The 14,754-nt window shown below is 32.7% G+C and overlaps 3 protein-coding genes across 9 annotated transcripts in view; 1 reads left to right on the forward strand and 2 right to left on the reverse strand.

Annotated features, from left to right (window-relative positions):
* The window catches only part of LOC120769205 (EF-hand domain-containing protein D2 homolog), a 42,407-nt gene extending 36,147 nt beyond the window's left edge, over positions 1-6,260 (reverse strand). Inside the window, exon 1 of the mRNA XM_040096100.1 lies at positions 5,386-6,260. Coding sequence (XP_039952034.1) covers positions 5,386-5,675 — 290 coding nt within the window. The 5' untranslated portion in view covers positions 5,676-6,260. The remainder of the gene's footprint in view (positions 1-5,385) is intronic.
* Positions 6,261-6,712: 452 nt separating this feature from the next.
* LOC120769815 (ER membrane protein complex subunit 5) lies at positions 6,713-7,379 on the reverse strand. The gene is made up of 3 exons (XM_040097022.1): positions 7,233-7,379; positions 7,120-7,172; positions 6,713-7,053 (listed from the first exon to the last, which is right to left on the reverse strand). Exons 1-3 carry the CDS (start codon positions 7,312-7,314, stop codon positions 6,817-6,819), a joined length of 372 nt encoding a protein of 123 aa, XP_039952956.1. The 5' UTR covers positions 7,315-7,379; the 3' UTR covers positions 6,713-6,816.
* Positions 7,380-7,907: 528 nt separating this feature from the next.
* LOC120769809 (enolase-phosphatase E1) lies at positions 7,908-14,672 on the forward strand. Of its 7 annotated transcripts, none has more exons than XM_040097011.1 (5): positions 10,322-10,627; positions 11,119-11,285; positions 12,241-12,360; positions 12,681-13,697; positions 14,366-14,671. In XM_040097011.1, exons 2-5 carry the CDS (start codon positions 11,222-11,224, stop codon positions 14,572-14,574), a joined length of 1,410 nt encoding a protein of 469 aa, XP_039952945.1. In that variant the 5' UTR covers positions 10,322-10,627; positions 11,119-11,221; the 3' UTR covers positions 14,575-14,671. The 7 variants fall into 7 exon arrangements, with proteins under 7 accessions (XP_039952952.1, XP_039952949.1, XP_039952948.1 ...); XM_040097012.1 differs by having other exon boundaries at positions 10,322-10,583; XM_040097013.1 differs by having other exon boundaries at positions 10,322-10,510.
* The last annotated feature ends 82 nt before the right edge of the window (positions 14,673-14,754 follow it).

Below are 14,754 nucleotides of genomic sequence, written 5' to 3' on the forward strand. Positions count from 1 at the left end.
CTCGATAGTTAAAGTTAAACACTCCTGGGAATTTCGCTGAAAAGTGTTTTTACAATAAAATTATGTTAATAAATAATAAAAAAAATATATTAACCTCGGATGCAACGAAGCTATAATAAAAGGGTATAAGTAGATTTTTGCTTTAATTTTGATCGATGGTCGAATCCGAACAATTTAATCGGAGACTATACCTTGGACAATAATTCGTGCCAAAGTTCACGAAGATATCAGAGATGGAGTCATGTGTAGAAATTCACGCAAGTGAGGAAAGTTCTCAGACTACCATTCACTTCGAAATGGCCAGAAACGATTATTTTACATATGGATCAAGCAGATCACGCCTCACGGTCTTAGACCAAGTATGCTGTGTGCAGCCAAAAAAACATCCGTTTGAAGGTGAGCTAAATTAAGAAGGTGAACTATCGCTCCCCAGGTTTGTGCACTGAGTTTGGGATCCTTCATGTAAAAAACATTCCCAATGAAAGGAAGAAAACAGTCTTGCATTTGTAAACTGGGCTATAACCGCGTAAACGGTGTCTAGGCCTATAAAGAAGAAGATCCTGCCAAATTAAAAAGTTTTCCATGAAGAACTTCATTTTCATCGTACAGTTTGCATGACAGCTATATGTTGTAGTGGTCCGATCTGAACAATATGTTCGAAAATTACAGTGTTGCCTTGGATAATAATCCGTGTCAAATTTCGTGAAGATATCTTATCAAATTAAAAAATTATACATACAAGGACTTGATTTTAATCGTTCAGTTTGTATGGCAGCTATTTGCTAAAGTGTTCCAATAACGGTGATTTCGAAAGAGCCACGCTTTGAACAGAAAAGGACGTGTGCAAAATTTCATATCGATATTTCAAAAACTAAGAAACTAAGTGGTGCACTATTATCTATTCAAAAACTGCATTTTCTAATGACCGCCAGCAAGGTCGCCAGTCGGCCAATACTATTAAATGAAAAAATAAATAATAGTAAATATCTTGTTACACTATAAACGACTTATATGAAATTGCTGCTAATTAAATGTGTCTCCTTTTCATTTCTGTCTGTCAAAGTTGGCGTTGGCGCTAAAACGTGATCTTAGCTCAATTTACTTGTAAATAAAACGGCGAGTGCACCCATGACGACAATGTACCGTGAAGCATAAACGGAGTCAGCTTAAAAATAACCAGATTTTCTTACTCTTTTTGTTTATATGCATGTAAATATGTAAATGTAAAGTAAGGTAGACCAACGGCGACACGAGCTTACCACCAACAATCTTTGTGTATAAATGTAATTAGCGCAGTAATAATTGGTTGTATATAAAATAGTAGAAGTAAAATAAAATGAAAAGTCAGTTAAAAGTGCAGTAAAAATTTGAAGGAAGGTTCAAAAAACAATAACATAGAAAAACAGGAAGGAGTTGGTACATATGTATATGTAGTACTATATATGTATGTATGTAAACATAACCTCAAGCTATAAAAAAATAAAGAAGGCAACAATCGTTTGAACACGTTTACTTATGTCATTTGGAGTTTGTAACAAAAGGACTAGTACATTTGTTAAAAAAATATAATATATATAAACGTACATATATATTTATACTTGTATAGAAAGATTGGCGCTAATTTATTTAATTTATAGTTGTTTCCACACTATGTGGCCCGAATAATTTTTTTGGTCCTTTGTTTACGATTTCAATCAACCATTTGTGTAGCACATTTCTTTGTTAAGCGATTGTTTTGTATAATTTCTGAATTGTTTACTACTATAATTTTGGGTAAAATTAAATTTTGTTTAGAAACGTTGCCATTTTGTCAATTTTTATTTTTATTTTTTTGATACTAGCTCACTGTATGGACGATATTTTTTAGAGAGATTTTGAAAAAAATTGTACAAGATAAAAACAAAAAACCCAAAAACTTAGTTATTTATTTTATTATTTTATTTTTATGAATTTTGAGGCTATGTGAAAACTGTCATATCACATACAGAAGTTATACATAGATTTTTCAATACCTACCACATTGCCATATTATTTGCTTATATAGGACTCGTAGTGTTGCCGAAAATCGAGACAAAACGTTTTTAAACCTTTCATCCACGCCCTCCTCTTCCATTTCCCGATCCCGGTATGTCCGTAAATTATTTTCTTTTAACGTTTTTTCGTTGGGTTTTCCTCTACTATGATATTTTTTGTATTCAAAAACTATCAATCTTAATCTATTTCTGAAAATTTTTATATAGTCAAATTTATTTGATTCAGTTTTTTCATTTTTTTTTTTAATAATGTTTTTTTTAAAATTTTGGGGTCTGTTAAATCTTAAAATTTGTCAATACAGTTTTCTGTAAAAATAAGGTTTCGTATAATACATTTCAAAAACAAGATTGTCGACCTTTCAACTACTCCGTTCCCACGACAGTCGGGTCTAAGTAAACGGAACGGACCCGGATTTTTACACGGCCAACTCGGCACAATTCCTCAATTACCAGCTAATTCTTACAAATACCTCCTAAAACTGACACAACAAAAAATACACACACAAAATGTAAATAATGTGTTTACTAATTTTTTTTCTGCATAATTTAAAATGTGCGAATCACCTTATTTGACTTACTAATCAAATCAACCGGCATGATAATCGCGCCTAAGCTTTCTCAGTTTGTCAAATCATGTGCTATGTTTTACATATGTACGTATATGTACAATTTTATTAGTATGATACATACATAATAAAATATAAAAAATCATACAGTCAAATTGACTACCTGGAAACGTGCTAAAATTTCATGGAATTTTGGAATTGTGTCTAAGAGAAGCAAGTTAAGGCTGCTGAGTAATCTTGAATGAAAATATGAAAGCAGATAAGGTTTAAGTCGTTGGCTCAGCAAAAATAACGCGTAAATTGATAAGAAAGTATATGAAAGTATGACAAAGAAGAAGAGATAAATTTGTTGTTGCCACTGGTATAATTTTGTTCATTGAGATCAGATTTGAAATGACAATATACACATTGCATAATTAATTTATATTAAAAGTATTTTTTTATACAATGTTTGCACACACTTTTTAACGGGTTACATCCACATGCAAGTCAAAAATGCAAAAAAAAAAACGATTTTTTGTAAATTGACAATTGGATATAACTACTTTAGTGAAACATTAATGCCGCATCAGATAAACTACAACGTTATGGATATTGTGGGGAGATACTTTTCAGTTTTGGAAAAAAAAAATTGTATTTAGCCCTAGACCAAATTTGTATAAATTAAACCAAAAAAAATATTTCTACATATATATTAGGCGTTTAAGTACTTGGGTACAAGTACTATACTTGCATGTGAGTACACAACTACCTACACAAATATGTACTTTTTTAGTCATTCACTGGATTTGTTGAGCAGGTAAGCAACATTTATATAACAAAAATTAAAGAAGAGTAGAGTGGTGTATACATGTATAACAAGAACAATAAGTAAATATTAGTTTTAAGACGCAACTATGGCGCTTTACTTTAAGATAAATACGCATACAAGCGCTATAGAGTCAACAATGCACAATTCTACAAACACATACATATTCGTGAGCATACTGATGATAAAACGCTTGAACGACATAAACAAAGGGAAGAAATAGGAAACGATCTGAGTTCTAGTACAAAATCCACAACGAGTAGATATGTACATTCGTAAGCCCATATATAGTACATACAATATGTATGTATGTATGTGCATATGTACATACGTGGGCAAATATAGTGCTTCTGTCGCAGACTTGAGTTTTTATCGTCACTGCAGTGTTTTATTTTCTTTATAGTAATTTATTATTATTGTGAATATTTATTTATTTACTAATTTTTTTTTTGACCGACGCGCTTTTGATGAGTTGTATTAATTGCAATTAGGACGGAAGTTGACTTCTTGTTGCATGCTGCTCAAGTGGTAATGTTACTTAAAAGAAATATGTTTGTTATAGTGTTGGAATTGTTGCTGTAAAAGTCTAAAATGTTGTTGTTATTGTAGCGTCATTGCCAAAAAAATTTTGCTGTTGACGAGTTGACTATTCTTGTCCGGAAAAAATTGGATGCGTTCCCGTTATGTAGATCTGACGTATTGATTTTTGGAGTTGCTGTTGTTTTAGCGAAAAAAATTACCCAAAATATCTTGTTTGGATAAATATCTCGGTGTTTTCTCTTTATATGTGCGTTTTAATCATTTATTTAACATATGTTAATTGTTTATCTATTTTTATCAAATCACGTTGTCAAATTTAATATTAATTTATTAAGAAGTTGTGTTGAGAACGCTGAATCAATTACATGCGATAATCATATGCACGATTTTACTATTATAACTACTCATATAAAAATTATGTAAATTTTGTGGTAAACGGAAAAGCACATATGTACGTAAGAAATATGCGTAAGCTTCTTTTTAAACTGTAAGCAACATGCATATAAACATTGTAGGTAGAGAATGCGCCAGAGTGTCTGGCTGCCGGCTACATGACAATAATCATGATTACAGTAATAGGTACACACGCATTTACACAAACTTACAAATACACATACATATAAACAGATGAAGATGTGAACAAGAAGCGATTGGTGGCAGAGTGACTAACTGGCAGACAGCAAGCTAGCCAGTTAGACAGTCAGCAAAGACATGACGTCAATATGTACTGACACGATCTGCGGTTAATTCATAAATTATTAAACAGTCTCACCAACACGAGGAAGTGCACACAATGCAAATGTAAAATCTATTATAGAGACGGGCATGAACGGAAGTGATAGTGAGAAAAATGTGACACGCTCTGCCAACAACAAAACCAAAAAGCAAAGTAAACCATTGCTCCACATGAAAGCGTTGCATATCAACCACTGCATAATCCAATGCAGCGAAGACCGCTGAGCCGCTGAATATGTTTTGCATCATATCTTGTTTGTTTGCTACACTTTTTTCGTTTACTGTTGATTTACATTTTCCATACGCTTCAATGCAGTCTCGTGACTGCGAAGTAATTTCAGGGTAACGTGGGTGGGTTGTGGCTTGCCGGTGGTGGGAGCTGATGACATTGATGTTTGCATTAGCTTGACAGGGGCTGAAGTATTCTTCGGCATTATGAATTATACACCATTTCGCATGACATACGATATCTACATACATACTACATGCACGCATTAAGCTAAACATATATGTGCATTTGTTGTTAGTGACCTTGGGAAAGGATGTTGTCATTCAAGGCTATTGATATTCCACGTTTTTTGAATAAACATTTAAGCCTTATTGCACATCCCTAGCTATCTAGATATATTCAAGTAGACTTAAATCTAATTATAAAAATTGTTCGTAACAATATTTGGCGAAATAATTTTTTAAAAAGACTCACTTGTTAAAGGTTTTTTGATAATCCTTAATTTGTTTCCTTGAGAATTCGTGGAATTCCGTATATACATTAACCACTTTGAATTGATGTGGCACTTCAATGCCAGCTTCCTGCGAATCCATAATTACTTGTCTGCGATTCAGAATATGTGTTAGTTCAGACGAGTCGCTGCCTGCGGAGGACGAATCACAGCTGCCCGGTCGTCCCAACGATGGTCTACTCCCACTGCCATTGCTGATGGGCACACCAGTTACAGATGACGATGCAGATGATGCATTTGATGATACCGACATTTTGGTGAAAATTATGCTTTTGTGCGTTATAAAAATTGAAAACTCGGCACCTCACTTGCACAGGGCGTATTTTCGAATAGTTTTTACCTTGCACTTTATGTTAACGTTGCAGTTGCAGGTGTACACGAATGTTTCACTTGTTTATTTTATATTTTACTTCAAATACTTTTTTCAATGGGTAGGTCATCAAGTACACACCCTTATCAAGTCGGAATACGAATGACAGGATAAAAAGGACAGCAGTGTTAACACACACACAATGTCACTGACAAAATGACGAACACTTGTGAAAACCGATTTTCGACAAAAATAGAATAAGGATACAGAAATGTTTAAAAATACAAATACGCGCACAAAATTTCGACGTTGAGTATCAAATGCCGTCAAGTGTGGGTGGATGCGTAAAACTCTGTTTGTTACCGCAGTAGTTTTAAACCGTGATATATGAATATTTTTCAAAATTTTTATAGTTTTACTATAATAATTATTATGCCTTTCAATTCTACTTTTTCTTTATTTAACTAATTTCCGTTACTTTTTACCGCACAACGAGCGCTATCAAAAAACGAACGTCCGCACACAATCACGAAAATAATTGCAATGAAATAAAGAAACACAACACTGGCCGAAATGGCCTTTTCCAATTGGAGATTGAGGGTTGCCGTATTAAATAAATGAGCTAACACATGTATGATTGCCAGATTTTTACATATTAAAATTTTTTCAATACGTGCTATTTTCGTCATAAGCTTTTAGTATTACATATTTGAAGACTATTTTTATTTACAACTTTAATAATGTTTATGAGTTTATATAATTTGAGGAATAACTTTTAATTTACAGCTTAATTAATTTGTATCAATTTAAGCGCAAATATCATGTTGGTGGATTTTACATTGAGGAATCACAGATGCGCCGAGGCATTTTTTATTCAAAACGCCGACGTACGGCACAATTTCTTGTATATTTATTTAGCAAATAATAAAGTTGAACAAATTCTTTGAAAGGTTCTATAAAATATACCTGAGCTTACGCAGTTTCTGGATTTATTCGAAAAATTTCGATTTATTGGATTTGCAAATATAGCTTACAAAGAATGTAAACACAAATACTAATTTACGACTAAACACAATTTTCTTTGCTAATAATCTACATCTAGACTACTCTTGTTGCCAACGTTTGTTGTTGGTTCGGCTTCATAATTTTGATATAAAGCCATACCACGATGATTGAATGTGTAAAATGAAGGCAAGTTACCCAATGTATCCCAGGATTTCTCTTGCATGTCAACCGTGGCACGTATTTCTTTGAAATTACCAACCACTTGTATTAAATTGTACACGACCACCAGCAGGCTGACAACAGTCTGCACTATTACCTATAAGGGAAAATAACAACATTTTAATATGAATCAAGCGCATTGTGTTAAAACAGTTGTACTTACATCTACTGGTAGATGTGTCCAGTCTTGTTCCGTCAGCCGCAAATAGGTGCGATCTAGAAATTGACAAAATGCAATTTAATTCAGGCTCTGCTTCGGCTTACCGGAATACTTACGATGTGCAGCTGAAAAAGCGGCGTGCAATAAACTTATTAAACCGGTAATTAACATGATACGATTCACAATTTTTGTGCCCATTTTGCAGTATTAGTTACTAACTGAATTTATTGAATAAATAATTATAATTTATGAAAATAAATTGAAGAAATCCAGAAGTTTAATTACTGGCTGACACACACTGCAATGGAAAAATATTCTTATAAACAGCTGTTCTGTGATAGGGGTGAGTGCGCGTTGCACGAATGTGGTTATCGATTATTGCTTGCTGTAAACAAATAGAAAGTTGTGGTGAAATATATTTGAAGTGCTTATATATTAAATAATTTAAATTTATTTAAAGCAGCTACTTTTTTATTATTTGCTGAGTTGATTTAATCATTATATTGTATATTTAGTATAGTGTAGATATATCACAAGAAATATAGCGATAGTTGCTACACAAATATCACTGGCATTATGACAACAGTGCATGCAAAACTGTTGCGTTGTAAAATGTAATGAACGATTTATTTCTAAGTACATATGTATGCATTTCAAAGCCGTTTTGTTGTCATATATGCTTTTTTATAATTAATTATTTGTATTATTAATTACTTTATATTTATTTCATACGCTATATTATTTCGATAACTTATCAACACTTCGATAACCAACAAAACTGTTTCTCACGGAAATGACATTACTTACCGCCATTTTTTTCCAAGCAAAGGAGCTTTTGCTAATTCGGAACAATTGTGCATTATTTGAACGTTTGTTGTTAAAATTATAAGCTAATAATAGTGAATTTATTGAAAATGTGCATTTCAAAGCAAATTATTGAAAATGTGTGTTTAAAGTTAAAGAGAGGGAGTTTAAAGCTAATCAGCCCAAAAGGAGACATAGTGTGATATGGTTTGAAATGCTGTATTTTTAGCAGCCTTCTGGAAAGGCAAGTTTATTTTTATCATGTGATATCCTTTTTCAATTATTTATGCATAATTATATACATATACTCAAATACATACTTATATTTACATACATATATTATTACTATCAAGGGAGAATATTGATTTTCACGGGGAGCATATGAATATTTGGTTCAACATGTCGTGATTGACAACATTTGAAATGGCTTAATTCGGTGTTTATGTCAAAGGCGAATAGATAAATTGAATTAAAGGTAATTATGGTTAAAAATAGCCTGAATTTCAATTACAATTATACCAGCATGCTAATTACATCACAATTGTGCACATTGAAGTCGCCAATTTTTTGCACAAAACACCGTCTGAACCCCTATTTGATACGCAATAATATGTATAGCCAGCATTTATAAAATACTTACTTATATGTACATATGTACATATATTAAACTCTAGAAATATCTACATATGGATTGATATGTATATCTACATGTGTGTGCGCAACTATGTGTAACTGACTCATGATTAAATATTTATAAGGGCAATTTTGGTTATTATTGTAAGGTTTATTTGCCTTGTATTTATGGCATATTAGTCAGTGAAGACAATAGCAGCTATAAATATTCTGCTATTGACTGAAAACTTAATCGTGTTTATCGCCAATGCACTTGTAAATGTTTATACACATGTATATGTAAGCGTAATGTAATGTACCGTTAGCTCTATATTTATCAAAGTAAGATAAGCGTGTTTACATGTTATTCATAACTGAGATATTGGCAAAGCTAATATATTTGACCCCTGTCGTGGCCCACTTGCTGCAAAGCGCATACCTGCTGCAAATCTTATGTCTTGGATACATATGCATTTATGTATGTACATTTGTGAGCATTATGTTTGTTTAAAATACAGATATGATTATTGATAACGTTTGGATAATCATAAATTTCCAACGAGGTCATGGACACCATTTAAGTCGGTTTACCTTGAACAGTGTATATTAAATTTGACAATAAGTTTGTAATATCTAGAATGCAACGTCGGATACTCTATATATGTATGTATGTCATTCCCATGACAGTCGGGTCTACGTATCCGGAACGGATCCGGATCAGTTCAAGGTCTGTCAACTCGGCAGAGCTCTGCTGCAACAACAATAACAACGCCATAAATTATCACCGTGACGAATTGAGTCGATTAGTCCGTCTGTATACTTGACTCTCAGTCAGATATCGATCTCAAATTTTGCACGTGTTCTTTTCTCCCCAAGAAATAAGTCATTTGTCGAAATCTCTGGTATCGGTTCACTATAGGATATTGCGGCCCTACAAACTGAAATAATCAAACTCATGTTAACGACTTTTTTGTTCACTTTTGTCCTATAAGAACTGCACTTATGAAGGGTATTGTAGCTTCATCGCGGTCTTTTTTGTTATTTTTAATTCTTAAAATTTAAAGAAAAGTATTGTCACTACCACTTCCAAATTTTTTTTCACCTCTCTGTAGAAACACTGTGCGTGTCTATCTTTTCAAAACAGCCAAAGTCATGGACACCAATCGTGTTCCCACGTTCATTTTTTAGTGTTTTCGTGATGAATATCTAATGCTTCCCTTACACATGCTAGCGAATGTCAAGTGGCAATCTCATTAAAATTTCATAATTTCAATTCAAGAAACAATATGAATCTACGGGTCATTAAGCTGAGCTAACATATCGATTTCACTTTTTTGAGTTAATTAATGCATGTTATCGTCATATATTAGCATTTAAAAATATTCTCCAGTATAGACACATAAAAATTACCGCTATATGCAAAACACTTATTCCTTAATTGCGTGCGATACAGTTAACTAAAGTCATATATACACATATCGAATAATTTTATATAAGACTTTTTTTTCCAACGCAACCCACTCATTTCGCCTAACAGCTGAGGAGCACCGCACAGCGCGGATTCCCAGCCAATTTGGCGACCACACGCCAACAATTGCTTCTACTTCACATCATAACTTATTTAGTATGCACTGTGCGAGATAGACATCAGCATTTGCTATAAAGCCCTTGCAATTAACCTAAAAAAGAAATGTATACCAGCAACAAATACATGCATATGTATGTATGTAAATGTGTGGGTAAATGTACCTTTAGGCCCAAATGTCGTGGGTCAAGCCCACGCCTCACAAAAATACATGACAAATAACTTTCATTATATTGTATTTCTTTGTATTTAATTTAATTGTTTTCAAATATTGATGACTATAAACTGGAACCGTACACGTATGATGTTCATCATACGCAGTGTCATTCGTCAAGTTGTGCAAGAGTTATCATGTCAAATATTGGCTCGGCTTGATTGGTGACCAGATTAAAAGTGCAGTTTCTTTGTTGCGCTTGTTGTTGTTGGCTATAGATTATGTGTGGTTTTTTCCGTTATTATCGCTGCTGTGTGTTTTAACATTAAATGAATGCTGATAAATTTGTTTAATTTGTAATTGAGCTGCAAAGCGTTATGTGCAAAAAAAAAAACAAAATACAAATAATGATAAAAAATAAAATAATGTGAACTGTAAAATATTCGATAAAAAATATGAAAATATTTGCTACTATAGAGGCTAGAGGACAGCATTTACAGGATGTGCCAATACGAAAAAATAAGAAAACAAATAAAAAATAATAATTTTTTAATAAACAAATTTTTAATTAAAAAAAAAGTAAATCGTACAAAATAATGAAACCAAGCAAAATAAAATATTTAAATTTTTTTTAAATGCAAACAAAAAATAATTTTAAAAAAAATTTACCAAAAAAGTTAAAATATAAAATGAAAAAAAAAATTAATAATAATATCAAAAAACTAATTAATTAATATCAAATAGTTATTTGTATTTCTGTTCATACATATTAACACACCCTGTAAATCTTATGTCACACATTAATTAAGCCGAGTGTGGTTAAAAAACATATCACGTTTAATTTCAGCACGAGTTGTGCAGCAGCGTCTGTCAGTAGCAGACAAAGTCGGTTATAGTATTCTCAAAACGTTTAAAATATAAAAAATCCACAAAAAACCTAAAGACTAAAAATGAAGAGTATCGTTTGGTTGATTTATGTGAGCAGCATAGTCATCATGCGAATCAAAGCTGCGGGTACTGTTATGCTATACATATGTACATATATATAAATTGCTTGATAGTTAGCAAATCTCACGCGATGTTAATGTTTATTTAAGGATTCATTTTTTGAGTTAAAAATTTGATAAAAATTACTAAACGGAAAAAAACTTAAATAAATATAATATAAATAAAAAAAACAAATAAAATAAATATATATATTAAATATAAATATATATATTAAATATTTAAAAGTGGCGTGGCAGTGAGATTATAATTCAGATATAGTATTTTATAAGTGCGTAAAGAAATCAGAAATTCGAAAATGTAAAAACTTTAAACTTAAAACCTGGAGTATCCTTATTTTAATCGACAGCTGGCGCAGATACTTGCAATTGTAGATAATATTTTTAAGAATTTATTTAACGCCTGTTGATGTTGTAATTCAATGCAGATATTGTAAAATATGCTTCAAATATATTTCGACAATAAATGAGGATCTTTTGTTATGTATTTAGGAGTTCTTGGCATTAAGAGATCGTCTCAGTGTGAAATTTTCGAAAAATCGATTTTTTGTTGCATTATCATATAGGATATATGAACCGTAATAAATATTCTCTTAAATTTTGAAAACGAAATTCAAATTATTACGGTCGCTACAGCGTCTATTGTAGAAAGGGAACAGGGAGCGAGACAATCTTTTTTTCAGAATGGTATTTTTCAAAGCGGTTTCCACTCTCAAAGAAAGAGTTTTGAAGATATCTAGCAAACATTTTTTACTTCATTCTCTATCGCGCTATGGAAGTTGTTTTGTTTTTTTTTTTTTAAATCTTCCTAATTTTTTCCAACGAAAAACTGTCGAAAAAATGGCCAAATTCGATACTTTTTGTTCAACCCGCCGCCATTTTGTCAAATTAAAAAAAAACTCTCCATAGCGTGATAGCGACTTTCTTACAGATTAATAATCATTTTGATCGGTATTTTTTTATAGAACATTCTGCGATGTGTTCTATGTGTGTGGACCCCGCTACACCAAAATGTGAAAGCCCAGACAATACAAAGCTGGACAGAACAATCGATTGCAAGGAGCAAGCATGTGTTCTAGCTATGGGTAAGTAAAAATTCTAAATTCTATAAATATATTGAGAATTTTGTTATACTACTGTGGGCAAAAATTAGTAAGACTTTTTAATGTAAATTTCGTGCGAGAAACCATTCTTCGAAATATTTTTTATTATTACGAACAAAGTCTTACTATTTTTTGTAATTTAAACCCAATTATCAAAAAAGAAACAAATTTAAATCTGTTGAGAATTATAACATCTAGTATTTTAGAAAAGTTAAAAAAAGTTACAAACTTACTTATAAAAACAATATACTAATATTTTTAATTTAATATTAATTGTGTAAACTATAACCGTTACATTCTAGACAAAGAAACAGATTACGTATGTGTATTGGAGGATAAAAGCAAACAGAGTTCTCAACTAGAAGTCGAAGTTATAGACGAGCAATCGCAAGCAACCGTACTGCCGGTGCCACTAGCTTTACAAATGGTGACAACTGAGGCAACTGGGGGTGCGACAGATACATCGAAAGAGATTGACAATCCCGCGGATATTGGTGACAATGGTAATGCAGAAGCAGAGGATAATGTACAAGTTGAGGAGCAGCATGCCGCTGCCCAGCCAAACGAAGCTCAACAAGAAAACAGTGATGCCAATGACAAATCCTCGGAAAAAGTGAAAGAACCGCAGCCAGTTGAAACTGAACACAATGAAGATCAAGAGGTTGCGGCTGGTGTCGAGCAAATAACGAATGTCGATGGTAACGCAGAGGCGACACAAGTCAGTAGCGCTGAAGATGTGGCTGAGGTGCAACCAGTGGAACAACCCGCAGCAGTGGAGCCGGAAAATGAAGGGCCATCGCCGGATTATCCTGCTGATGCACCAGCCATAAATGAGGGTGAAGCAAATGCAGAAGTTCAGAGCCCCACTGCGACTGCTGAAAAACCGGGAGACACAGAGCAAACAGTACCGCAGAATACGAACGACATTAATGACGCTGATGATGAGGGCGATGTAAACAAGGACGCGGATACGAATAAAGACGAAGTATCGGTAAACAATTATGACGAACAAAATGCCATGAATAGTGGTGTAACTACTGTGGTAGAACACGGTGACGATTCAACGTCGAATGTGGGTGAGCCCGAAAAACCCGCAGCGGACAATGCTAAACCACAGGGTGTTGAATCTAGTGATGTAGCAAATGCTCCACCAAATGTCATAGTGGACAACACTTCGCCGCCAGTGAATGCGAATCAACTCTTGAGCTGCTACTCTTGCAGCAGTACCACGGATGCAAAGTGTGCGCCGGGTCCTGGTAGAGCGATGAACTGCCAACCCATCGAAAATAAACAGAATGGCTGCTACACGCTGTACAAGGGTAAGTGAATTGATAATTATAACTCAATTTTTACTCAAGTCACAGCTTGAACGGATGGATGGACGGACGAATAGACAGACAGTTGCTGGGATTTCAACTCGTCTCGTCATCCTGATCATTTGCATACATATATACATACATACAATATAACCCTATATCTATCTCGCTTAGTTTTAGGTGATACGTACAACCGTTAGGTGAACAAAACTATTATACCCTTTGGCAACATGTTGCAAGAGCATAAAAAACTACTACAAACTCATTTTATTTATAAATTTTTAAATCTGATTTTCACTTTTAAAAAATCTAAATTGAGGAAAAATTTTTAAATTTAATTTTTAATTTCAAAAAAAATTATATTTCAAACAAATTTTTATTTCGAAAAAAATCGCCTTTGACTTAGGAACTAAAAATTAAATTAAATTTTAAAATTATACTATTAAAAACTAAAATATTTCAATAAAAAAACATAAGAAAATTAAATTTTCACTTTTTAATTATTTTTTATTATATTAAATAATTTTTAATATCAAAATAATTGAATTAAAAAATTCGCAACTCGCTTTGTGTCAAATATAAATTTTTCTGCTCACATTGAATAGGACAGAGTTTGTCCATTACTCTATCAATAATAATATTAATAAACCCTAACCTCAATCTTCTTTCAGCTGACACAAATGTTACCACACGCGGCTGCATTTCAGAACTCACCAATGAAGGCCTCAAATACTGCAAGTCCAACTCAAAACAATGCATTTTGTGCTATGACAAGGCTTGCAACAATCTCTTGGCGCCTTCGGCTGCTATCCAAAGCAATTCACAGTTAAGTCTTTGGCTGGGTCTGGCAAGTTTTATGCTAGCTACATTTATGCTTTAAACTAAATAATGAATAAAAACCGTGTTTGCAAGATTTTAGTAAATTTAAGCTCTATGTATCCGGATATAAATTTTAATTACTTTTTACGCAAACTGTGCAAATCCAATGTGAAATAAATAAAAATTGTTTTTCTTTTTCTTTACATAAATTTTTTTATTTATTTACTAATAGTTAAAGCGC

The sequence above is a fragment of the Bactrocera tryoni genome, chromosome 2 (genome assembly GCF_016617805.1).
Source record: "Bactrocera tryoni isolate S06 chromosome 2, CSIRO_BtryS06_freeze2, whole genome shotgun sequence".
NCBI lineage: Eukaryota > Metazoa > Arthropoda > Insecta > Diptera > Tephritidae > Bactrocera > Bactrocera tryoni.

Excerpts from the sequence above, each read along its gene's own strand:
- LOC120769809 (XM_040097011.1), top strand. The coding sequence starts at position 11,222 with ATGAAGAGTATCGTTTGGTTGATTTATGTGAGCAGCATAGTCATCATG. Across the intron at positions 12,361-12,680 it reads AGCATGTGTTCTAGCTATGG|ACAAAGAAACAGATTACGTA; the intron begins GTAAGTAAAAAT and ends GTTACATTCTAG. Across the intron at positions 13,698-14,365 it reads CTGCTACACGCTGTACAAGG|CTGACACAAATGTTACCACA; the intron begins GTAAGTGAATTG and ends ATCTTCTTTCAG.
- LOC120769815 (XM_040097022.1), bottom strand. The coding sequence starts at position 7,314 with ATGGGCACAAAAATTGTGAATCGTATCATGTTAATTACCGGTTTAATA. Across the intron at positions 7,173-7,232 it reads CGCTTTTTCAGCTGCACATC|ATCGCACCTATTTGCGGCTG; the intron begins GTAAGTATTCCG and ends GTCAATTTCTAG. Across the intron at positions 7,054-7,119 it reads GGACACATCTACCAGTAGAT|GTAATAGTGCAGACTGTTGT; the intron begins GTAAGTACAACT and ends TTTCCCTTATAG.